This window comes from Manis pentadactyla, chromosome 10 (genome assembly GCF_030020395.1).
Source record: "Manis pentadactyla isolate mManPen7 chromosome 10, mManPen7.hap1, whole genome shotgun sequence".
In the NCBI taxonomy this organism is placed as follows: domain Eukaryota; kingdom Metazoa; phylum Chordata; class Mammalia; order Pholidota; family Manidae; genus Manis; species Manis pentadactyla.
The window spans coordinates 74,930,875-74,956,995 of NC_080028.1; the positions used below are offsets into that span (position 1 = coordinate 74,930,875).

Below are 26,121 nucleotides of genomic sequence, written 5' to 3' on the forward strand. Positions count from 1 at the left end.
GGGATATTGGAAAATAAGAAATCTGGGCTGGAGATACACATGTGGAGGCATCAGCCACAAGGAGGAATCAGATACCAAGAGAAAAATGATAACAGAATAGGGCCAAGGATCACCTCCTGGGACCCTCTGGCACTGAGAAATCCAGAAAGGGAGATCGGCCGATGGGGCTGTTTTCCTAGCAGTTCTGCAGCTGCTTAGGAACTGGAAAAGATGTGTTGCCCTCAATAAATTCATGGTCTTAAAAGACACAAATGCACATTTATAAAATAATGGGGACATGAGGAAAAAAATGTGTTGGAACTTGGCTTTTCAGTTGTAAACCAACTATATTGTTACAGACATCTGCTTATAACTTAGCGCGAGTTTGGAATCTAAAATCTACAACCTGGAAGGGAGGTTGTAGATGACTCACCTCAACTATCCTGTGTTCACTGTCCTTCAAAACTAGACCCTTTTGAGGCAAGTCATGCCCAGTTATGAGCTGGTGATTAAACACAGGGTGTTGAGTGTGAGACAAAGACTGAAAAGATGTGGTTCTCAACCATGAGAAGCTTACGATCTGGTGCAGAGTCTCCCAGCTCTGAGTCCCACTAGAGTCCTTTGGGAGCTTTTGAAACCAATCTGATCCCGGGCCCAGCCCTAAACGTCAGACTTTTGACTGACTTTCAAAGTCAGTCTATAATCTAAAGAATTTTAGAAGTGCTGCAGGACATTCTAATATATAGCCAGAAAGGAGAAGCACTGATCTAGGTTCCTCATAAGTTACTTAAAAATTTGAAAGTCATAAAAGATTTCAACAAAGTATGAAAACTTTAGTCAGTTTTGGTCCATTGTTTGGGTAACAGACCTAAAGGAAATTATCATAATTCAACTTCACAATCTACAACTTCATATATTCTCTGATGGAAGTCACCTGCCCCCAATCCACAAATCCAAATGGACTTGACAGTCTTGCTTCGTCAATCGTAAAACATCTTGGTGTTTTAAGTTACCTTTTGTTACAAGTAAACTCGACATTTTTTTTCCTTTTGAAGATTCTTGTTATCTTCTTTCATGATTCATTCTTGATGTGTCAGGAAAAAATTAACTATGGACCAAGCAAAGACCAGCCTGGTCTGCTGTAATTTGAAGGCACATGGTGATGGTCAGCCATGTGGCAAATGGCAGCACAGAAAAAAACCCAACACTGAAGAGTTTGACTAATGAAAAAAACACCTCTTGCAGTTTATTAGCAAAATTCACAGCAAGATAATTGCACATTTCCTTTTCTGCCCCTGTCACTTGTTAAATTACTATCATCTTATACAGACAGGGAAAAGTGCACATACTTTAAAATCTTTCTGACAAATATATTGCTGCGCTGCACCCGGCCTGGATAATGCTCTTCAGAACAGCATATGCTGGAGCCTGTTAAAAAGAACAGCAGTAAACCAAAGACACAAGTTATATGCACTGTGTTCACTCTTAGTTGTAAGATAGAGGCCTGGCATGGCAGGGTTGGAGCTTCTCTGGATAAGAAATAAGATCTAAGAAACAATTTACTTTAGTTTGGAAAAAAAAAAAAACTATTCAAAAGGTTGGAATGTCTCTGTTACTGCCAAGACATTTGAATCTTCTTTCCCCAGAAAGGGAAAAGAAGCTGCGAGGACAAAGGGTATGGGGAGAAGCCAAGAAATAATTCCCAATTGGGAGCAATGTGTTTGCTTGGTTTTTGCCAAGACAGTGTATTGGTTTCCTTTCTTCGGCAGTCACTTTGAAATCTATTTTTCTGGGAACAGCAACCCTCCCACCCATCAACCTTCCAAGTAAAGGGCCCCAACGCCAAGCAGAAAGTTAAGGTCGGTCCCCACCAGCTCTGCGTCGTGCTCAAGGCCTATGTCATGATGCTCAAGCTCTTCATCCCGAAATTTCTTTATCACCTGGTTAAATAAAAAGAAATTGAAGCAAGTCAGCATTACGACTCTCCTGCTGTTCTTTGGGGCTAAAGTCCCATATTACCACCTAAGGGGATTGGCAGACTTTCCCTATAAAGGGCCAGAGGATCAATGCTTTAAACTTTACAGGCTGTAAGGACCCTGTCACAACTACTCAACTCTGCCACTGTAGAGGGGACAGCAGCAAACAAACGGGCATGGCTGTGTTTCAGCAAAACTTTATCTGTTAGTTCATTTACGTGATCTGAAGGGTTTGTGCTCGCAGCACCCACTCAGAATCTGTGATGACCTGGAAGTGGACAGGAAACGGGCCTGGGCTCAGGAAATGTGGGTTCTGATCCCAGCTCTACTCAAGCAGGTCACCAGGGCACACAGCTGCAGCTATGAGCCTCAGTTTGCCTGCTTTTAAAATGAGGTGCTGACCTAGGTCTCGGAGGCCCCATCACTGCCTAACATGCTATTTTTTTCCTTCTTACCAAACAGCTTTTTTGCCCTTTCCCCCCTAATCACGCCCTTTCCAGAATAGAGTCAAATACCTGGAGAAGCTCCTCATATTTTTCAGGATCTTCCTCCATCAGCTTCCTGATCTGGTTGTTATAGTGATGTGCTATGGACTCTTCCACAGCCACAGTGCATGCCATCGCTCCCTCCTTCCCAAGCAGGGCGGTCCCTGCACCTGGAATTGTCAAATCCAGAGCAGTAAAGATGGACTGATAGCCCTGGTAAGGGACAGCATGTCAGGTCAGGGTTTATCAGCTCAGCCCTAAGGGCTTTGGGGCTGGGTAACTCCTTTCTGAGGGGGCATCCTGTGCACTGTAGGGTGTTTACCAGCGTCCCTGGCCTCCACCCACTAGGTGCTAGTAGTGCGCCCAGCTGTGACTACCAGAAATGTCTCTAGATATTGCAAGGGTCCTCAGAAGCAACCTGCCCCCGTTGCAAACCACTGATTTAGGCGGTACCAGGTCACAGTGTTAAACCCTGAATCATACAGTAAGAATGCTATTCTCCCTTCAGTGCTCCTTCTAGCTTTCTGATTACGGCAAGGAGAAAGTCCACACTTGGGATGAGTCTGTCTTGGGCTCTCCCATGCCATTTCCTCTTCTCCCTTTTTGAGTGAGAGCAGAGCTCAGGTTCAGAACCTTTGCCGGGGAACATCACCTGGCTACAGGTGAGTTATGGGCACACCTTGGACATACTGCAGGCGTGGTTCCAAACCACTGCCATAAAGCAAACATCACAACAAGGTGAGTCAAATGCATTTTTTTTTTTTGGTTTCCCAGGACATATAAAAGTTATGTTTAAATTATTCTGTAGTCTACTAAGTGGGCAATAGCATTGCCTAAAAAAGTGTTCATACCTTAATGTAAAAAAATATTTTATTGCTAAAAATCACTGACCATCATCTGAGCTTTCATCAAGTTGTAATCTCTGATCACAGATTACCATAATAATAATAAAAATAATAATAGAAGTTTGAAATATTGTGAGAATTACCAAAATGTGACAAAGAGACACAAAGTGGGCAAATACTGTTGGGAAAATGGCAGCGATAGTCTTGCTTGACACAAGGCTGCCACACACCTTAGATCTGTAAAAAATGTTTAATACCTATGAAGTGCAATAGTGTAATAAAATACTACAAGGCAAAGGGCAATAAAATGATTTATGCCTACACTCTAGCTTTATCTCCTCTCTATTGTGTTTATTTTTACTGTATGTTCTATTTATAAAAGTCCTGATTTTAAGATTCTACCTTACATATATATAAGCTAAGAAAGAAAGTCAATTTAACTTTAGAAAAATACTAAGTAAATAAAATGGCTGTAAGAGGGCACAGCAAGAACTGTGGAGTTGGTACTCTGACAACTTAATCACCCCAGATTCCTAAGCTTGCGTAACGTGATCTTCTGGACACACATACCCAGGGCAAACCCCACCACGTTCCAGAAGGGCATCAGAACCGTCGGCCGCACCCTGAGAGCAACCATCAACTCACTAAACTTTTTCAAGTGGTCCTTTTCTTGGTCCCACATTTTCTGTAAGAAACAGGAAAATAAAGACATGCAAGCATTCCAGAGGCCTCCTGCCACAAGGAAGCTATGTGCCCTGTCCATGTGGGATAAAGGAAGCAAGATGGAAATGGAAAAAATGATGAAAATGGCTGTGTCCCCCATTTCCTTTGAATCATCAAAGAAAAAAGGAAAACATTAGCCTAAAAAGAATCTCAGATATGGAGAATAGAGCGCCAGCAAACCAAGAGAAGAGCTTGTTATCTTGTTCCAGACGAGTGTGCCATAAACCCTCATTCCAGTGGAAGTTCCTCAGCCCCCACCATGCCTATTAAAAGATGAGGGTTCATATCTGTGAGAAATGAGATGTTAGCTCATTTCAAAATTATGAGGGCAGAATATCACCTATTGTGTAACTTCCTTCCAGAGTGCTAGAATATAAGTATCATTTACCTCAAAGGAAAAGGGAGAATGACAATAAGAGCTGACACTTACATGGCACATCCTAAAGACCAGGCACCACCAATCGCTTTATGTGGGCAACTCAATTTAATCTGCACAACTGCTTTGTGATGGACAAACATTATGCCCATTATACAGATGAAGAAAGTGACCTGCAGAAATGGAAATGAAGACCCAGAGAGGTCAGTGACTTCCCCAAGGTCATACAGGAGGACAGTGGGAGAGAGATGGAATGTGAACCTGGGTCTGTGTGACTACAAAGCCCAGGATCTGCCCTCTGCCTCTTGAGTATACAATATAAACTGTCTCCACTGGGTTCCATGGGGGTAGGACCACATTCTCTTAGCAACTGGTACTTCTCCCTAATGCAGTGGATCTCAGCCCTTTCGTAATTTTAATACTACAGATATGCAGTGTATCTGCTGATGTCTACCCATGCTTTATACATAAAATGAAGAATATGCTTTTCACTCTCCCACCCTAATAACCAATTTTGGTCTCCTAGGGATAACAGCACCTCCCGTGACAAAGCATGGCCTAATGTGATTCACTGGCTATTTGGATCCTCCACCGTGTGCAGTGGACCAGGCTGAGACAGATAAAGAAGTGCCCACCTGAATGACAGGCCCGATGCTTGTCCGACCGAGGACAGCCATCTGCCCTGCATAGATGCGGTTTGCTCCATATTCACCTGCATGATCCACCCGGATTATTCGATCCACAGCTGCCCGATTGATATTATCTAAGGTCATACCTGAACTGCAAAATCTGATGCTGATTCTTCTTCCATAAGCTGCAATGGAAGTGTTTTTTCTTCATTATTCTCAGGTAAATTGGAGATGTTTCCTCTTACAGACAGAAGAAAAGGGCACCTTACAACACAGGTCACAAATGGGTCTCCCAGGTCAGATACACCCACTGTTTAACCTGCAGTGTTCCTTTTAAAAAGTGAATTAGTTACCAATACTTAAAACAGATTTTGCCTAAAGACCTGGATTTCTAGCTTTGCTTTAAGTGTATGATGATCGAGAAATACTGAGCCTGTCTTCCCACCAGTAAACGGGGCAGCTGCCTCTAGATGGGCAAGGTTCTCCAGGTCTTCCACTGCTTCATTCCCAGTTGTGGCTGCACAGAACCCACAGGCAGCTTTCTAAACTATGTATGCTCCTCCCCATCGATCTTTGGCAGGGGGACACTGATATTTAAAAGCTCTGTGTACCCAAGGTCGAGAACCACAGACTACCATGTCTTTAATAGGTACCTCTTTTTATTTAGGCTCATTTCAACACCCAGAAAATGTGTGGAAATTTTCATTTTGGGTCCATCTATAGTTTTTTCACCAAAAAATCTTGCATGCTTTGAACACAAGGTAGAATTTGGGCTGCTTCTGCATTGGAACTTTTTGACCAGGTGGGCTTTTAAATGCCTCACTCTAAACAAAGGAGCACGGACATGGGGGTCTGAAGCATGGTGACCCAGCTTTGATCCAGTCCTCTGCATGACCTGCTCCACCTCAATGAGCATATTTGACTCAAGAAACTGGATAGAGTCCAAGTTCTGCCAAGCTTGATGACCCAGATCTGTGCCATCAGAGGGCTACTGGTCTGTGACCACGTTTTTATGTGGAGAACAACTTGAGACATCTGACAAGTTAACGTAGCCTGTCCCAAGTGGTTGCCTCCAAGTCCAAGAACTGGTGATTCCTCAATCTTGCACAAAGATGAGTCCCAGTAATTGACACTGAAAATGATGAGCTGGTTCTATTTGTCAAAATAATCTTGTTTGCTTGTTCTTTAATGTATTACCCCTACTCAAAACATTTAATGGGAAAGAACTTTAAAGACAAGCCTGTGCTCATTAAAATTAAAAAAAACAACTGCTGGTAAACAGCAAGGGGCTGAGTATATACAATGATTTTAGACACACAGCTAACTTTTGATGGTTAGGATTATATTTTTATTGAAAAAATACCAGACTATTCCCTAGCACTGCTCCACTTTCCAGATTCAGGCACCCAATAAATGATTGTGTGTGTGTGTGTAGGACTGGATATTATAATATTTTCCATTTCTATCTTGTGCATCTCTGTAGGGTGTCTTTAAAAAGTATGAGATGTAATATTGTAATTTCTTTGTATGTTGAGCATTTCATAATGTATAGAATTGTCAAATCACTATGTCATACATCTGAAACCAATATAATCAATATATCCCAATTAAAAATAATAAATAATAGTATGAGTTGGACCACAGAATGGGTGTGGAGCTAGAGTCAGAAAACATGTCCTGTCTCTAACACTAGCCTGGACAAATCAGAATCACCATTTCTTACACATAAAATTGGCAAGAATCAGATTCTTTCCTTTTTAAGGGAAAATAGGCAATAAAAAACATTTCTTACTGAGTCGTTATGAAGATAAAATGAGATATAGGAAGCCAAGTAACTTTATAAATGAAAAAAAAAAAGATTCTTATTCTTACATTCACTGGCTCCACGAAGGAGCATTAAAGTTCATGTTCAACAGTCCTCTGAGATTTGCCTGCATTGTCACACACGTTAAAATAAAAGGGAGAAAAAAATAAAATAAAACTGAGGCCTAGTGCTAGAAGCTCTTAAATGCATAGTTTTCTGTTGGTGTTTTCCCAAAGGATTAAACATACCAATGGTGGTGCCAAGGAGATTTTGTCTGTGGGAAGATCTTAAGTGGTTTATGGGCATACATTAAATAACACTCCTGTAGTAAGAGTTATTCTCTTTTAACTTCCTACCAATCCTTTTGATTTCATCAAGGAGAGTGTCTCAAGTTTACAAATATCTGCCTAACACTTGCTAATTTCTCTTTTGCACCAGAAAGAAGATGGTCTTGGGCTTAAGCTTCGGTAGGCAACAGTATCTAATACAATTTAGTAACGTGTTTTTAGCGTGCTTTTTAAAATGATTATTTGGGGTAGGTGATACTGGTTTTCCTTTTACCTTAAGGATTTAGTTTCCCTGAAATTACTTACTTTAAAAATGGAACACGGTTATAGATAAAACACATTTAGTAATCAAAAGTATAAGTTGTATTAATATAAGGCAAAAATCCTAAAGGTGGTACAGAAATAATTTAGCTTTGAGAAAACCACCTCACAATTTTTCGAGGCAGCTGAGATGAAATGAGTTGAGGAGGAGCCAGGATCCAAACCCAAGTCTCCCTACTCCAAATCCCACGCTTCTACTACCCTGGTGCTTCTCCAGCTTTGTAGTGCACACAAATCATTAGAAGGTTTGGCTGAAATACAGCTATAGCATGCCCGTAGGAAGGGACGGTACCTGAGAATCAGGGTTTCTAACAAGTTGGGATCAGGGGCGCGATGCTGCTGGTCGCAGGAGTGCTTGGCCAGGCAAGGCCCTGAACAAAGGCTCCGATGATACCCGTGGGACACTGAACTTTCAAGGTGCCAACTGTCCTCCACCTTGAACGCCAACCACACCTTAAGTGACGTCACGGCACAGGTGTACACTTACGGCAATCCCCAGAGCCCGAGAGGACGCCCCAGAACGTCACCACGCCGCTACCCCGCAGGCTATTCCGCAGCAAACTACAGGCCCCGCCCCTCTCGCCTGCACCCCTAAGGCTCAAGTCTCGCAGAGCGCTCCAAGTCTCGCAGTGGCGCTCCGTCGCAGCCCTGTGAAGTATGTAAACGTCTCCCCCGTGACTTCCTCGCCCAAACTGCGAGCAAAAATTCCGTCTCGTCCGCGCAGCGTGGGACCGAGCCGCGCTCCTTCTTTACCTGAGATAAGCCGACGAGTGCCCGTGGGCAGCTGCCACAGGGAGCAAGCCGCCGCCGCCACCCCAGCGCAGCTCATTGCTGCGACTACAGAGCAACCGCACCCTTGAGTGCAGCGGGCCAAACGTTCCTTCGGCTCAGACTGATGACGTACGCAGTGGTGAGGTAAGGAAGACGCCTGCTTCCATTGGTTTGGTTGGAAAAGGCAAACGAAAAGATTCTATTGGTTGTGATCACGATCAGTCATTCAGGAGACCGACGGCGGTGTGGTGACGAGGGTTGCCAGGGAGATGAGAATGCTGTATTGCTCTCTCAAAGATCCTGACAGGGTCAAGTTTCTCCCCTAAATTCCTGGGAAAGAGGACCAAGAGGGAATTATGGGCAGAGCCATCGTGTTTTCTGCTTTACCAACATGGAAGGATATTCTTCTCTGTTTGTATCTTAAGTCTTCCAAATGGTAGAAATTACGTGAAATTAAATTCACCACATGGTCAATAGCGCTCTCTCTGTAGATAGTGGGGCTGACAGCCGACTTTCCTAGTCTTTTTCTCTAATTTTAGATTTTCTGCAGATAACTTTTTTCCCCTTGAATCCACTTTACTGTTGGTGTGCGTCTATATTGGTGCAAATTGATTTTCGGGGAGGTGAGATTTAGGAGCAAATACTTTAAAAAGTGCATACCCAAAGTGAATGTAGGCTCATCAGTTGCCACAAATGTACCACTCTGGTGTGGGATGCTGATTATGGAGGAGGCTGTGGGAGTAGGAGGGGGCAGGCAACATATGTGAAATCTCTACCTTCTTCTCACTTTTACTATGAACCTAAAACTGCTCTGAAAAAAAAAACAAAACAGGCTTACGAAAAAATTGGACATTAAAAAAAAATCCACTGATACAGCAATCCTACATTAGAATCAAAATTTTCAAATGTGTAATGTATGTATATGAGGGCAAAAAGTCTGAAAAGATATATAGCAAAACAATATTGGTAACTTCAGAGGGTTGGAATTGTAAGAAGGTGGCTTTCGTTTTCTACTTGACACCCTTAGATTATATATATCTTTTGTCCAAGCTACCATAAAACATTTAAGATACACTGCTATTGTGAAATAATTGAAGCTGGTAATTCTCAAATTAACACGCTACAATAGTTTAAAATTACGATGATCTATTATACATCTTTTTAACCCCAAATATGAGGATGATGAAACACTCTCAATGTAAAGCTACTGAGAGTATAAATCTGGCTTTCAAAAACCTTAAAATGTTCTAAACCTTTACTGGAATTCCACTTTCAGGTCTCTGTCCATGAGAAGAAAAAATGTTGACAGAGACTTATGGATGTCCCAGTTATTTATTGTCAGAAAAATTTGCAAACAAAATGTTAAGCAGCTAAGGAATGTTAAAAAAAGAATGATCCATCTGTATGATGTTATGTAACCCATTGAAATGTTTAAAAAGAACTTTTGATAACCTAAGAAAACATTTATGTGAAGTGAAAAAGAAATGAGAATACCAACATGTTTTTCTTTTCTTCTAGTACTTGCTCCCTCTTTCTGTACTTTCTATCTTCCAAGGAATTTTGCCAAGATTAACAGTAAAATTTCCATAAATGGTGCTTATATGTGATTTTAATTTTTTTTCTCTATAGCTTTCAGTGTTCTCTGTATTTTCTATAATGAACAAGTATTTTTCTAATGGGAAAACAATATTTCAAAAAGGAGAAGCATATTATTCCCTAATTCCAACCTCAAAAATAAGGGTGAATGTATTATTTTTCCATTTTAAAGATATGGGAAACTTAGGTGAAGATACCTGTACAAAATCACATAGTTAAGCATGCAGGAAAGCTGTTCCCAAGCACATCGCACGAACTGGAAGACAATGCGCCAAATGGAATTTACTAGTAAAGCCATACCCTGTATAAAGATACAGTCAGATGTTCTATCTTCCCAGGGATTAGACTTTGCAGCGCCACTCTAACAAAATTAATTCTTCTCCAGGACTTATGTAAGTGGGTAGCTGCAATCAGATATGTAGCTGCAGGAATTTACCAGCTTAAGAGTTAACACAAAGTAAAGACCTGCCTGACTGGATTCTTCTCTTTGCTGGGATGAGAATATTTTGTGATTGTGAGAACATGCTAGGATGCCTTGATAAAGAACAAGAGCCTGCAGCAGAGTGGGACAGAACAGAGAAATAGAGAAATGCTTGTAGAGACTTTTAAAATTCCAGCTCCCAATGTTTGTAAGGGGTGGGGGAAGGCGGGGGATGTAAACAAACTAAGTCCAGCAGGGCATGAATCTTGGAAGTATACAGTTAATCCTTGAACAACCCAGGGGTTAGGGTGCTGACTCCTACATAGTCAAAAAAACTATCTTTTGACTCTCCCAAAACTTTACTACTAATGTGTAATGTATGTATGTGAGGGCAAAAAAGCCTTATTGTAACATAAACAGTTGACTAACACATATCTTAAATGTGTTCTATACTGTATTCTTACAATAAAACTAGAGAAAAGAAAATGCTTTTAAAGTTCTCACAAATCTCCAAAACATTTTCCACTATATATATATATATTGAAAAGAATCCACATATAACTGGGCCCATACATTCAAACCCATATGTTCAAGGGTCAACTCTATATGTTGATACACGGAATACTATGGAACCATTAAAAAGAATGAGGTGGCTGCTTATATGGAAAAATATTCAAAATGTTATTAAGGAGAAAAAAAGGAGCTCAGAAATATGTATTTCACAGATACAACTGCTCATCTATATCTGCTTCAATATGTATCATAATTTTCTTGGAAAGTACACATCTTAGCAGTGGTTCCCTCTAGGAAGGTGGGGTGGGAAGTGCTCGAAATAATTTTAAGTTTAAAACATATACACCCCTCCATGGCTCTTAAGACATATACACCCCTCCATGGCTTCAACAGAGCCAATGAGTCTTAAAAGCTCTCATCTTATAATTGCATTAAACATTTCCTTCTCTGTGATTCTTGGAAAAGGCAAAGAGCAACTTATAAACTGTTAAGAGTTTTCCATGATTACTTAATTGGTAACAAGAAACCTCCATGAATTCAAATATACACGATCACACTAAAAATTTAAGATACTGTTTAATCAGTAGTTTTAATGCACATTTATTAGAGCTGCACTTTAACAATTATATGGATATCACTTGAAGTTATTAAAGTTATCGAAGTATATAAAAACACTCAAATAAGAGGAATATAAATCAGCAGCATTTAACTAAAATGAATATATTAGCATATTTCAGTGTCAGCTTTATAATAAAACAGCTTCCATATTTCTCTCTTGCTCTTTCTCTCTCTCTCTCTCACACACACACACACACACACACACACAACTTGACTCATCAGAAGCATGGTGAAGGCAAGAACATTATATAAATACACTAGGCAGAAATGCCAGTAACTCGGATTTTTTTTAAAGTAAGGATGGAGTGAACTCTCGGTTACTCAAAATTTCATGGTATTATTTAATGGAGAAATTTGTAAATCTTAACAAGACAGGAAAAGCTTGAGAAGCTCATCAGTCTCACAGATACAAAAATATACCATGTTAATACTAACTTTGTGGAAGAGCAACAAAATGGTGTGGCAAAGGGACAGTAGTGCAGAAATGTGTAAGCTGTGGCAGGCTTACTTTGCTCTTCATTTTTGAGTAATGGCTGGGAGGTGTGGCTGGAAAATAGTCCTAACAGCAGCAGCTTCCCAAAAGCTGCACCCAACTTTAAAATCTAGGCTTCTCCCCAGGAAAGCTTTAGAGCCACACAACAGTGGAAGGAAGGTTCAAACGTCTGTTACAAAACAACAGTACTTTGAAAAAGACAGTGTGAAGATGTTAAAATGAAAACTGATTACACTGAACAATAACTTCGGCTTGTACTAAGAGGTTTAGAGCTGTCAGTTTCAGCTAAGCTTATGGTGAGGTATTGTTGCATATAGTTTCTACTGTAACATAAATCTTGAGAGATACAAATTAAAAATTTGAAGCCTAAGAAAACAGACACTAGCCCTCAAACATATGGATATGTGTGTTTAAGATACCAGTATTCAACTAGTTTGATACACCTGCATAGGCCAGTCTGCTGCTGCAGCCCACATCCCAAAACCTGTACGCACATAGATCCACACCTCAGATACTCAGCAGCCCTTCCCAACCTGGCTCTGAAATGTTAAGTATCCTTCAGAAATGGAGAGCTTAGTGCAGGAAGGGAAATGGGACTTGGAAGATGGAGGGACAAACTTTGCCTTAATTTTAATGGCGAGGGCCCTCTGCTAAGTCTCAGCACTCAGGACCAGAAGGGAACTGAAGTTCCTGTGGCTGCCAGCACCTCAAAGCAGCCCTCCCCGAGAAATCAAGGCACCACCACCTCACAGCAATCCCCTCTTCGGAAGGCATAATCCTGAGCATTCAGAGACTGCTCAGACACCGGCTTTTCTCACTCATGTTACTACCACAGAGCTGAAACTATATAATCATCCTCTCACGTTCCCACCATCTGTTCCAAACATCATGATCCAAAGACTTTTCTTCTTTACAAAATCGGGTCTCCACTTTAAGTCTCCAGAACTGTTCAAAAGGATCACTACTTCTTATGGAGTACTTCTCAGTCTAAGGCTCCAGAACCTGGCTCAAAAGAAATAGCCCAGCATCATGAGCAGATGACCTCTACAATTAAGTGAAGAGACACTACAAATAAGCTTTTAGGGATAGGAAAGGTCTCTCCTCCTCAGCGTTTGTTGTAAAAGCTTCAGTGGCTTTATAAGTCAGTGTTGTGGTAGAGTCACTGAGAGGCTGGTCTGCAGGCAAAGACTTGGTTTTGAGCCTGCTTTTTCTAAGTCACTGAAGGCCTAAATTGGGGCTGGGTTACATAAACATGGCCAGTGCAGCTGCACATGTGGGGCCACTTTCAGGAACAGCCTGAGCTCCAGACAAATATATTTTACAGTTTCTGGTCAAAACCAAGGTGGACTTTGTAGGCTCAGCAGGTCACTGGGTCAACTTAAAAGCAACAGGTAGCAGGGTCTTCACTGTCAGTCGGGTCAATTCCTCATATTGCTCTGGGCTTCTGTTAGTTTCTGGATGAGATAACGCTTATCACGACTTTCCTAAGAAAAGAAATAGGTTCAAGAGCACATTCAAAATCTTTGGAAACAAATATTATTTTGACCTTAGTAAATTACCTGTCAGACTCAGGGCTAAGGTCTGAACTACTGGGGGATTGTAACAGCCTCCAGACTGGTCTGCCTTTTACACTTGTTCCCTCCACAGCCCCTTGTCCACAAAGCAGCCAGTATTTACATCAGCTTCTGCTTAACGCCCTTCAGTGGCTTTCTTTCGATCACACTCAGAATTAAACCCAATTTCTCACCCGAGCCCTCAGGCTGTGCTGTGTCCCTCATGGATACTCCCCTCATCTTGCCTCTCCAGCCCACCACCCTTCCCTGCGGCCCCCAGGAGTGCCCCACCTGTTCCCTCATTGTACCCTCTCCCTACTATCATGCTCCCATAATCAACTCCCTCTCATCTTTCAGGTCTCACCCCAGGGTCACCTCCTCAGGAGGCCTTCTGTGGCCAGCACCTACAGCAGTTGTTGGCCCACTCATCACTCTCACTACTTTGTGTCATCTTCATAGCAGTTACTATTCTCGTAATTTATCTTTGTTCTTTAACTACTTAGCAGTCTTGTCTCCCTTCATCACCACTGTGTCCCAGCACAATATGAGGCGCAGAGAGTGTTCAGTATATAAGATGAAGAAATGGATGAGTGAGTGAATGAATGAAGCTGGAGAAGACCCAGCATAAAGGCAGAGTTTTGGGGGTGTGGTGGTGAGAAGAGGCCAGAGCATTCCACACCACCCCCGGGAAAAGTGCCGCTTTTCGTCTGGTGTTCTGGGTGAATGCCCCCGGCCATGACCCTCTGGACATGCACTTCCTTACCAGGGACAGCTGCTCTCGGAGCTGGACGACCACGCGCTTATGAGCTCCAGCCAGGGCAATGAAGTAGAACATGACAAGGCTGCAACACAAGGCGAGAGGTCATGATGGAGTCTGTGCTATTTGAAGGCCACTAGAAAAACAACCCGACATGTTTTGCCTGGAACAGTTTTACTTTGTTTGAAAAAAAGAAAAAAGAAACCCTTCATTTCTCCCAAGCGGAGAGCATCTAAAACAGCCAGACGGGGTTTTATTTGACAGTGGCAGCAGAGACCGATTCATGGCTTTAAGTGAATATTAAAAGTTTTTGATGTCCTTCTGGCACATGCAACATAGTAGGGAGAGAGAAGGAAACGGCCCATAGAGTCAGCTTGGCCTGGAATGAATTGTCTATGGATGATCACTGCAGAATCTCTCTGGCTCCAGTTTCATCATCTGTAAAATGGAGATAACATAGGAAAACTCAGGGATAACAAGCCTAGGATAATGCAATTTTAAGGAAGAGCCATTGGCTCCCATCTTCTGTGTAGTCTCTGATCTCAAATGGAGGTTGACTTTGGGGAGAGGGGTACATGTAGTGGAGGGCAAGCCCCCAGGGAAACAACAGGCAACCTCATTCAGTGACAGGGAGGTGGTTTCTTGTCCAATCTCCCTGGATAGTGCTGAGCAAACAAAGGCCACCAGAATGGCTGACATCAGTGATACTCTTCTGGAGGTCCCTACGGCCACAGGACAGGAATGACCAGATTAGGTAACCACCACCACGTGGTGCCAGGCTAACCAGGGCTGAACAGCCTAGGCTGGATCGCAGGATCCTTGGAATTCCAGGCTGTTTGGCTGCACAGCTCCCAAAAGGTGTCTTACCTTTAATAGGTTTGGGATCCACTTCTTGCAGTATGGTGGGGTTTTACTGTAACAATATCTACGTTATAGGGTAATTGTGATGGTATCATGAGTTAATTCATGTAAACTATAATCAATTCCAGCTATTTGTGGTAGATGTATATTCTGTAAAGTCCCTGTGAGCATGGAATTATGAAAATACGAAACCAGTTCTCTCAGGGGAAACACAGGGTTAGGTTCCTTGAATCTCTGGTCACATGTTTCTGTCACCTGATCAATACCTGTCTATGTGTCTCATTTACTGAGAAAGAAGGTTATCAACACTTAATCTTGGTTTTTTAAAGCTATGTTATTTACTGTTGTTGATTCATTAACATTGAATTCATAGCCAACAGCACTATAACTTAGCCTGAAAGACGCTTATTTAACATACTTATTTTCTACATGAGGCACATCATGGCCTTCTTGGACTTAGGAATACTTATCAGCACTGGGGACATTGTAAACAGTAGAATCACCAACCCAAAGCACAAAATGCAAGAAATGTGGCACTAAATGCATCATAAGAAGGACCCCTATTTACAGTATGACAGTTGAAACAAGAAGGCAGAGCTGTTCGACCTCAGCTGGGGTATGTGTGCTATGGTGTGAATGTTTGTGTCCCTGCAAAATTCATATGTAGAAATCTTAACCCCAAGGTGATGGTATTAGAAGGTGGAGCCTTTGGGAGGTGATTAGTTCATAGGATGGAGCCCCACATACAGGATTAGTGCCCTTATAAAAGGGATTCCAGAGAGCTTGCTTGTGCCTTCCTCCATGTGAGGACACAAGAAGTCTGCAGCCTAGGAGAGGGCCCTCATCTAACCACGCTGACACCCTGATCTTGTACTTCCAGCTTCCAGAACTTAAGAATTTCTGTTTATAGACCACCCAGTCCATGATATTTTGTTACAGCAGCCCAAAAAGAGTAAGACGGTGAACATTAGGCAATTCAGATTTTTTGCTATTCTCTGTGTGTCCAAAAATGACCATGAAAACTGCCTGAAATATTGACTTTGGGGTTACAAAAGTATTTTAGCAAATAGGCACATTCATAATACAGAATCCATGAATAATAACAGACTTTAGTTAGAACAGTGCTTAGCCCATAGTAAGCCCTAATACACATTTGTGATTAGAATTACTTTAACACTCAAGATGAATCACTGTGCAGCAAAGACCATTGTCACCCTTGCATATGATACCTGTCATTTCCTGAGCCCTTAGTAAGAGCCAGATCCTCTGCTAAACACTTTTCATGTGTTAACCATATTTCCTTCTTCATAGAACCCTATGAGGTGTGTGCCATTTTCACCTCCATTTTCCAGATGAGGGAACAGGTTCAGAGAGGATATGTAAGGAGCCAAGGCCACACAGCTTACAAGTCTAGAGCCATGGTTCAAGTGCGTGCTTGTAACCTGGTGCTCTTTTCTCTGCTGAATAATCAGTTACTTTTTCAAAGAGCAAGCCAGCTATTTTGTAAATTATTAGTAATATTAATTAATAATAGGCAACATTTATTAGGTTTTTATAAGTCAGGCATTGGGGTAAATGGCTTACATGTGGACTCCTACTGAACCTGCTCAATGACCCTCTGAAAGAATTACCATTACGTCCATTTTGGAGATGTGAAAGTGAGGCTCCGAGAGGTTCAGAAGGTTATCAGGTGTAGCAGGTGAGCTGCCATTTCCCAGCAGAGTCGCCCACATGCCTCAACGAGAAATACTCACAGGGTCCCGGCAGTTCTCACTCACCATATGATCATGAAGAAAGGCACAGCGAAGGCTTCCGATGTGATGCCGTGGACCAGAGACTGCAGTGAGCTGGGGAAGGTGTTCACGGTCTTGGGGACCACCTCCCAGGTGGTGTTGAAGTTGGTGAATGGCCCACAGGCTTTTGAGGAAGGGATTCTGCCAGGACACAGACCAAGGGGCTCAGGGTGAGGCATGCAGCCCAGGCTAGGCAGCCCTCCTCTGCTCACCCATAAGGCGTTGTTAACAGTGGCTTGCAAGGAACCACCTGACCTCCTGGGCCTTCTGGAATATTCTAGTAAAGAATGCCTATTCTGAAATTTCATCATATCTCTAGACAAAACTTACAGATTACAGGAAATTGAAGACAAAAAAGCAAGTTAAGTGACACTGTAAGAAGATAATCAGACAAATCCAGAATGTGGGGATCCTATTCTCTAGTCTCTTAATTGAGAGGTTAAGGAACAGGTGTAGACTCTCGGAAAAAGCAAAGATTAGAAGAGACTAAAGAGATATAAAGCAATGGGTAAAACTCAAAACATCCTCATTTTTAACATAAAGCTATAAAAGACTATTTGGGGACAATTGGAGAAATTTGAAAATGGTAAGACTATGATATTAGTATTAATTTTTCTAGTGGTGATAATGTTATTGTGGATGCATAGGAAGAAAAATGTCCTTATTTTTAGGAACTGCATGCTCAAGTGTAAGCTTCTATCTTCTGTGAATCCTCAGATCTCAAAATGAGGGTGGCTGAAGTTTTTACTTAGCTATGGAATGTCAGTGTCTATGAATTTCAAATGGTTCATCACACATGCAAAATAAAATGTATACAGAGAGAGAAAGAAAATGTAGCAAAATGTTCACAATTAGGACATCCAACTGAAGAGTATATGAGTTTTTATGGCTACTATTTCTTCAACTTTTCTATAGATTTGAAAATTTTCAAAATGAAAAATAGGGAAAATAAAATTACTAGGAAAAAAATGTTAAGGCCTACAAAGAATTGCCTACATTCACATCACAAAGTTCTGTGTATAAAATTTTCCATTGCAGCCATATTTTTATGGATAAAAATTAGTTCCCAAATGTTTAAGGAAATGAACAGTTGATGATCCATTCATATGATGGAATAGTAAAGAAGCAAAGAGACACACAGAGACATGAGACAACTGTCCCTCAGAGAGAAACAAGTAGTTGGAAAATAAATTGCTACCATTTACTCCTTTAATACTTTTTCATTTTTGTGCCATGTGAATGTATTTATTATTTAAAAAAATGAAAAAAAACATTTGAAGGAGTTCTACATGTGTTAGTATGGAAAAAGGTACAACATAAAATTAAGAGAAAAAGTAAGCTGCCAAACGAGTACAGCATTATTCATACATGGCTTAAAACAATAAAAAATGTTTTCCTAATGAATTTCTGAAAGTATTTATAGAATATTAACAGTGGTTAGTTACTCTTGCAGAGTGGAACTAAGAGGTGAAGATAAGGGTCAGTTCTTTCTTTTTAATTTTCACACTTCTGTACTGTTAGAATTTTTTAATATAACATATATTACTATAACAAAAAAATACATAGACTCAAATTAGCTGAAAGATAAAATCTGACAGATTCAAAGATAAAGGATTTTAACTTAAAGATGAAGAAATGGAATTCCATGAGAGTGTAAGTCAGGGATTGGCAAACTATGGTCCACAGGCCAAATCTGGTCCAACACTTGTTTTTATAAATAAAGTTTTATTGGAACACAGTCATACTTATAGTTTATATATTGTCTATGGCTGCTTTTCTGATACCACAGTAGAGTGGAATAGTTCTGCAGATGTCATATGGCCTGCAAAGCCTAAACTATTTACTCTATTGCCCTTTAAGGAAAAATTTGCCAGGCTCTGTATAAACATCAAAAAACCCTAGGAAGTGGCATTATGGGTTTGAACTTCTGGTCTTTAGCCCTAAGTATATCTTGCTCTTTCCAAATTCCACACTAGATTCTACATTCCTTGTGCCATGTCTGCACTGTCTTTATACCCCTAGCATCTGGCACAATGCTTGGCACATAGAAGACACTCTAAGTCTTCTATAATGACTGTTCAATTTTCATAATTTGAAAAAGAAGCAGTCCAAAAGAGGACTAGAAGAGAAGTCCTGGGAAAGTGGAATTGGATAGGAAAGACCCAACCAGGGTTCTCAAAAACAATGGCAACGCTGACAGCCCAAGTTCCGAAGTAGACCAAGACATTCCAGTATCCAGAGGGAGACTGAAATAAAGGTAGGCCTGGCTAAACCAGGAATAATTACTGACCTCTGGGGGTGGAACACTGTGAGGAAAGCCAATAAAGAATGCAGGGAACCCTTTAACATAAAGAGGGATGGGTCAAAGAAACAAGGAAATGTTCTAGAAAACAAAGTTGTATTTACCGTGCCATGCTGATTGTTAGAGGTATTATTGCCAAACACAGTCCAATCAACAACACCAACAGGAAGAAGAAATTAGAATTGGATGCTCTGAACTGCCTCGGGGAGGGTCTACAGGTATAAAGAAGACTCATCTAAGGGGAAAGAAAGAGAAAAATTTAAGAGCAATTGAATACAGCTTCCATTAGGATTTATGAGCATATTCACACATTACAGTGTGAATATAAATTGGTATAACCTTTCTAAGGGTAATCAGTAGTACAGATCAAAATAAAAAATGTTTAATCCAGATCCCAACACTGGGGAGTTCATCCTGATGAGAAAACAGGGAAGATGGGCCAAACTACATGTATACAGATGTTTACTGCTACAGTTGTTAATAATGGAATAACTGGAAACAACCTAAATAGCTATCAACAGGGGTTCCTTAGGTTAAAGGGCATCCACACAATGCAATATCATGTCTCTCTTAGAAGGGATGCAAGAAAGTTTTACACCCCATGTGGCATTGTGAAATGAAAGGGGAAGATTTCATAACTCTGTGCCATATGATCTCATTTAAGTTTTAAGATAAAGTATTTTCAAAAAATTTTATTGTAAAGTTTTTCAACTTTATTGAGATATAATTGACAAATAAAATTGTAAGATATTTCAACTGTACAATGTGATGACTTGGTATACATATACAGTGAAAGGATTAAAAAGTACTTACTCTTTCTGGGGTTTAAATATATTTAAAATGGATCTACAATAATATCTAACAAATTAAGATTAGTTTGCTTGAATTTTTACAAGCATATTTATTGTTCCTATATATTAAAAATAAATAGTTCCATTGAGGGGAAAAAAAGACTCCAAGTAGGGAAGCAGATAGGGAGCTGGTAACAGGCATCAACTTTCTCCTCAATATTTTAAAAAGCTCCATTACTGGGAGGGGAGCATCAAATTCTTCTGACTCCAGCAGTACCGGAACATCTTGGGAGCCAGAGGAAACTGGGTGTCAGGACCAAGTGTCCTGTCCGGACAAAGCCAGCTAGTTAGGCCTGGAGTGTCAGGACTCAGTCCAGTGCCCATGATCCAGCCCATTACCCCCACACTGTCTTTTCTTATGCTACACTGGGAAACCACTGGCTAACCAATATTTTCTGGAAAGGGAAAAAGTTCCTATGTACTTTTACATATGCATCTCTTCTTGCTGACTTCAGCCAATTGAAGTTTCCAAATGAATACATCAGAACATTCTTCAAAGGCCAGAACTTCTGGAAGAAAGTATGGCTCAATTCAAGGCCCTAGTTACTCGGTTAAGAGCTTAGGCTCTGGAGTGACGTAAACCTGGGTTCAAATCCAAGCAGTCACTTTTAAGCTGTGTGACCTTGGCCAGGTACTTTACTTTTCTAAACTTCAGCCTCTTAATTTATAAAATATGGTTAATAATAGTACCTACTTCAAAGGATGTGTGTTAGCATTACATGATAATTTGTGTAAAGTGTTCAGCAGAGTGGGAGCATATGGTATTATCATCTGTTGTTACTACTGTCATTGTTATGACTTACTATTTCCATTTCTGAATCCTCAGAACTTGGCAATAGGTAACCAATAAATGTTGGGTTTGTTAACAGGATACCTCTTGAAGCAGGTTACTGTATACACATCTGTATTGTTCAAATGTTTAATAGTGAGTATTTGTAGCCTCTATAATGAATTAAAAAGTTCAGTTATAAGCCCAGATAAGCTAGTCATCTACAGGGCCAGTTCACCTGTTAAGCACTTACTTCAGGTCTAACATCTAGGGCCTATGAGCTGTTCAAGGAGCTACACAAATAACTGAGACTTGAAAATAAATGCAATGGCTCTGAAATCCAAACAGAAAATCATAAAATTTAGATTACTAAACATTTCAATTCAACATCACCAAAATGTACCACCATCAATGGATTGATCAATTGCAACTCAACTCTTAGTTAAGATTTAAAACCAACACATAAATCACAGATGCAAAACACTTCCTGACAAAAGTCTCAAAATTATAAAAAGGTGAAAATCCATTCTAAGTCTTTTTTCCTGAATACAAATATTTTTCAACTAAGGGATGTAATTTTGATGCATCTTATGAGATGCAGGTGGGCTCCAAACATATGCATGCCAAATGCCTTATTGGTCCAGGGTATCAGCCCCCCATTTCCACATCTCCTTACCTCCTTCACATAAAAGATGATAATGAATTTCAAGGTTGCAATTGCAGGGAGAAGAGGTGAGAAGAAAGCTCCAATCCAGCAAATGGTTTGCCCATAAACAATCCCCAGAACATTATCAGGAATAGCAAATTCCTGCTGCCCCCAGTACTGAATCAGCTTTGAAGAAGAACAGTAGGTCACTAGAAGTCTGGAAACAAACAGGACAATTTCTCATCTAGGCTTGCCAAAGACACAGAACCCATCCACAAAATCAGGGTTTTTCCACATATATTTCTCATGGAAACTGGTTGGTCTAGAAGATGCAGAATATATATTGAACTCTGCAATCCTTAGGGCCAGGGTCTGGGAAGAGATTCACAGCTTACCAGCCTAATAAAGATAAGGCTCATTTTTCTCATCTGAAATGTGGAATGTGGAGGGACTTCACCAGGTTGTGACAATAAATGACATGGGCAGTCTTTGTGCTCTGGCTTGCCACTCAGCCCAAAAAGTAATGTGCATCCAAATGGAAAGCAGCTTATGAGGACCCTACCCCCTAGTATGCCACTTCCCAGAATCCTGGAAGCTTCCTACAGAAACCCTGGAACCAGGGGCCTGAGATAAACACTCATAGTTGTTCACTGTAGCATTGCTACATGTTAGCCAAACTCTGGAAACAACATAAATGCCCATCAGTAGGGGCTACATTGACAAACTATAAGCCATGGATACAGTGGAATATTATATGGTCCTTAAAACAAATGAGGAAAATCCATTTGTCTTGACATGGAAGATTGTTCATGATATTTTGTTTGTATGAGGGATAAGCAAGTGTGGACCAGTGTTGGATGTACAGTGATCCCATTTATGGGGGGAGAAATGCTTCCAGCAAGACTGTGTAGTTACTTATACATGTATTTATATAGATGTGTGTTTTTATTAAGGACTGCCTGATCTACCCCAAAGTGTTAGCAGTGACCACCTCTACGGAGTAGGGTGGAACTGGGAATCTAGGAGGACAGTGACAAAAGAGAACCCTTACTATTCTTCAGACTTCTCTATGTGTTTAGATTCTAAATATTTATGGTTTCATAAGCACACATCCTTGTTATATTTGTGTAATTTTTTTAAAAAGACAGTTTATTTTTTAGTGTTTATTTTTAAGGGCTTACTGGATCTGTGAGATGCCTTGTTAATTTGTACATCTAGGTACAACATGATTAAGTGAACTGCATTTCACCTAAGGCTCAAGGAAATGCTGAGAATCATTATAGGAATGAAGGCACAGTAACAACAGTCATGATGCCATAGTTAACATTTTGTTGAGTTCTGTGGCATGGAGTATTCTCAGTACTTTTATCTGCACTTTCTCATTTAATCCTCACAGCAATGCTATGAAGTGGGTACTGTTACTATCCCATGTCACAGGTGGGAAAATACATAGAGCTTAAATAACTTGCCCAAGGTCACATAACCCATGAGTGGCAGTGCTGCGAATTGAACCTCGAGGGTCTGTACTGATGGTGGCTGTGCAAATGGCAGGAAGTCATCCCCATGGAAGCCTCATCAAAAGCAGTGCCATTTCACCTCTTCATGGTGCCTTTCAAGGGAGCACCTAATGGACTGTGGGGTCAGTGCTGCTTTTCAAGGGAGTACCTAATGAACTGTGGGGTCAATGGTCTCAGGCTGTTTGAAAGTTGCTGGATGATCGTTGATGCTTTCCAGGGACTGTGGAATCAATCAGCACTTTGTGAAGAGCAGCTGTGATGGGAGCTTCCAGTGGGGAGACAGGACAGTGTGAAAGGGGTCAGGGAGACAAGAGGAGTGTCTGTTACACTTACTTTCTAGGAAAATCCACAAAAAGTATCACAGCCAAGATGATGATGAGGTCAAAGATCATCAGCTTGTACATTTCCTGTCCAACTTGGGTCTCCCAGCACTGAAACCAAAAAGATTGAGAGAAAATGAGACCTGACTTGGGGCAGAGAAAGCCAGACTCCTGCCAATGCACTTTCCATCTCCAGATCCTGCTGCCTGTGGAGACCATGAGCTGATTTCTGCTTGAGCTCTAGCACACTGTGGCTTTCATCCCTGTAGAAGTCCCTGGTGTGCCAGGTTCTGCTGCACAGTGAAAAAGCAGATCAACGGGGATTCACACCCATAGCTTCAAGGGCTGTTCTTTTGACCTTGAGCCTGTACCCCTAAATGGCCAACCCAACAGGATGCTGCCATCCCTGCAGCTCACCGGGTAGAATTTCTGGTTGTAGCCACAGAGCTCACATGTGTAGTTATCACAGGATGTAATCTTGGAGCCCAGGGTGAACACCAGCACACAGATGGTGGCCAAACGCATAAAGACACACCTGCATGGAAAAGAGGATGGGAAGAGGAGGTGTCAGGACATGCTGGCCCTTGGAACTGGGACTAGAGAGTGGAAGCTTAAACCCAAACCCACAATGGTACAGAATTTCTATTTGGGGTTTTGAGAAAGTTCTGGAAATGGACAATGGTGATGGTGGCACAACATTGAGAATGAACTGAATGCCACTTAATTGTACACTTAAAAATGGCTACAATGGGAAGCCATGAGAGGGGAGGGAATAAAGATGGCAGTATGAGAGGTGAGAGGGAAACCTACTCCCAAAAACACATATAATATGAAAATATAGTTAATACAACTAATCCTGAAAGAACAAAAGGAAAGAAGGCTGTGCCAGAGTGCATACACCTGGGGAAAAGAACAGACCTCATGGAACAAGGTAATGTACCACAGCTGTGATCCAGCGGGACCCACTGGTGGGAGAAAGAGAAATGGAGGGGGGAGGGGCTGGACCTAAGACTGCTGAACACTCAGCCATGGAGATCTGCTCTGGGAGCACAAACCTACATTATATGGTGCTCTGGAGACTAGGGGGTTGGAAAGCTAAGACAGGCAGAATACTTGGAGAGACTGAGATTCCAGCTGCTTATGGAAAACAGGGAGCCACATCTGGCCAATTTGGGACAAAAGAAAGGCAGGCAGTCTGAGAGACTTCCTAACAGCGAGAGGGTTGCTAAAGGGGCAAGGATTGCACAGAGCTTGCTGCTCATGAGAAAGGACAGGTGGACAAAATTGTCCAGGCACACTCTGACCAGCAGGTTGGGAATGTTTAGGAGCTTCAGGCAGTCCATCCCTCTGCCTGGCTATAGCTCCAAGGCCCCCCACCATGATGCGCAACCAGCTGCGCCTTCCTCCTCACTGGCACCGGCTCGCAAACTGCTGTCCCTTTCCTGGCGCCGGGTCAGCCAGAGGGAGGCCCTGCCTATGGCAGCTACAAGAGCTAAGTATAGAGGCTTCTACCTGCATGCTTGGCCCACTGGCCCTGGCAATGGAAACAGGCACTGCAGCCAGGAAACAGGAAAGACTTCTTTCTCCCAACAGTGCCACTCCCCTGCCATCCTGACATTGCTCCAGAGGCTGAGCAGGTCCAGAGAGTAGAGCTTTGGGGCACTAGATGGTGCCACCTACAAATATGAAACGTTAAAGGAACCTACTTCAAACAAAAAATCCCACAAACACGAGAAGAGGGCCAAGTGAAACTGAACTCATCAATCTTCTTGAAAGAGAGTTCAAAATAAAAATCATAAACATGCTCATGAAGGTACAGAAAAATATTCAAGAACTCAGGGAAGAATTCAGGAATGAGATTCAATCATTAAAGAAAAGAGTATCTGAAATGAAACATACAATGGAGGGATTTAAAAGAAGATTATATGAAGTAGAGGAGACAGTAAATGAAATAGAAATTAGAGAACAAGAATACAAAGAAGCTGAGGCACAGAGAGAAAAAATGATCTCTAGGAATGAAAGAATATTGAGAGAACTGTGTGACCAATCCAAATGGAACCATTTTCACATTATAGGGTAACCAGAAGAAGAAGAGAAAAAGAGATGAAAGTGTCTTTGAGGATATAATTGCTGAAAACTTCCTTAATCTGGGAAAGGACATAGTCTCTCAGGCCATGGAGGAGCACAGATCTCCCAACACAAGGGACCCAAGGAAGACAACAACAAGACATATAATGATTAAAATGGCAAAGATTAAGGATAAGGACAGAATATTAAAAGCAGCCAGGGAGAGACAAAAGATCACATACAAAGGAAAACCCATCAGGCTATCATCAGACTTCTCAGCAGAAACCTTACAGGACAGAAGGGAGTAGCATGATATATTTAATGCAATGAAGCAGAAGGGCCTCAAACCAAGAATACTCTAACGGCAAGATTGTCATTTAAATTTGAAGGAGGGATTAATTTCTAGATAAGCAAAAACGGAGAAAATTTACCTCCTACAAACTGTCTCTATGGTGAATTTTGGATGGACCACTATAGATGGAAGTGTTCCTAAGGGTAAATAGCTGTCCCCAGAGGAAATAAAACTACAGTAAACAAAATAGAACAAATAATTCCTAAGCAGATGGAAAATCAAATCAACCACCCCCAAAGCCAGTCAAGGGATAGACAAAGAGTACAGAATATGATACCTAATATATGGAAGAAAAAAAAAAAGAACCTTTAGATTGTGTTTGTGATAGCAAACTAAGTGAGTCAAATTAGACTGTTAAATAGTAAGGCAGTTACCCTTGAACCACTGGTAACCATGAATCTAAAGTTTGCAATGGCAATATGTACATACCTGTCAATAATCACACCAAATGTAAATGGTCTGAATGCACCAATCAAAAGACATACTGTCACTGAAT

The 26,121-nt window shown here is 41.2% G+C and overlaps 2 protein-coding genes and 1 long non-coding RNA gene across 8 annotated transcripts in view; 1 reads left to right on the forward strand and 2 right to left on the reverse strand.

Moving 5' to 3' along the window:
* Positions 1-1,194: 1,194 nt before the first annotated feature.
* On the reverse strand, positions 1,195-8,342 carry COQ7 (coenzyme Q7, hydroxylase). Its single transcript, XM_036917091.2, has 6 exons — positions 8,179-8,342; positions 5,020-5,198; positions 3,856-3,970; positions 2,471-2,610; positions 1,851-1,919; positions 1,195-1,407 (listed from the first exon to the last, which is right to left on the reverse strand). Exons 1-6 carry the CDS (start codon positions 8,252-8,254, stop codon positions 1,330-1,332), a joined length of 657 nt encoding a protein of 218 aa, XP_036772986.1. The 5' UTR covers positions 8,255-8,342; the 3' UTR covers positions 1,195-1,329.
* LOC130679134 (uncharacterized) overlaps positions 8,199-26,121 on the forward strand; it is a 53,942-nt gene continuing 36,019 nt past the window's right edge. The window contains exon 1 of the long non-coding RNA XR_008992125.1: positions 8,199-8,340. This is a non-coding gene — a long non-coding RNA (uncharacterized LOC130679134). The remainder of the gene's footprint in view (positions 8,341-26,121) is intronic.
* Positions 11,311-26,121, reverse strand: part of TMC7 (transmembrane channel like 7) — a 70,420-nt gene continuing 55,609 nt past the window's right edge. For 5 of the 6 annotated variants that reach the window (XM_036917086.2, XM_057486983.1, XM_036917087.2 and 2 more), the window contains 7 exons: positions 23,624-23,741; positions 23,220-23,317; positions 21,400-21,586; positions 19,208-19,338; positions 16,787-16,942; positions 14,154-14,232; positions 11,311-13,321 (listed from right to left, as the gene is read on the reverse strand). In XM_036917086.2, the coding sequence (XP_036772981.2) occupies positions 13,256-13,321; positions 14,154-14,232; positions 16,787-16,942; positions 19,208-19,338; positions 21,400-21,586; positions 23,220-23,317; positions 23,624-23,741 (835 nt within the window). In that variant the 3' untranslated portion in view covers positions 11,311-13,255. The other variant, XM_057486982.1, reaches the window with a different exon arrangement.

Bases quoted from the DNA above. Each gene is read 5' to 3' on its own strand.
- COQ7 (XM_036917091.2), bottom strand. From the start codon at position 8,254: ATGAGCTGCGCTGGGGTGGCGGCGGCGGCTTGCTCCCTGTGGCAGCTG. The intron at 1,920-2,470 runs GTATTTGACTCT...TTATTTAACCAG, and splicing joins AATATGAGGAGCTTCTCCAG to GTGATAAAGAAATTTCGGGA. The intron at 1,408-1,850 runs GTGGGGACCGAC...TCTTTTTAACAG, and splicing joins TTGAGCACGACGCAGAGCTG to GCTCCAGCATATGCTGTTCT.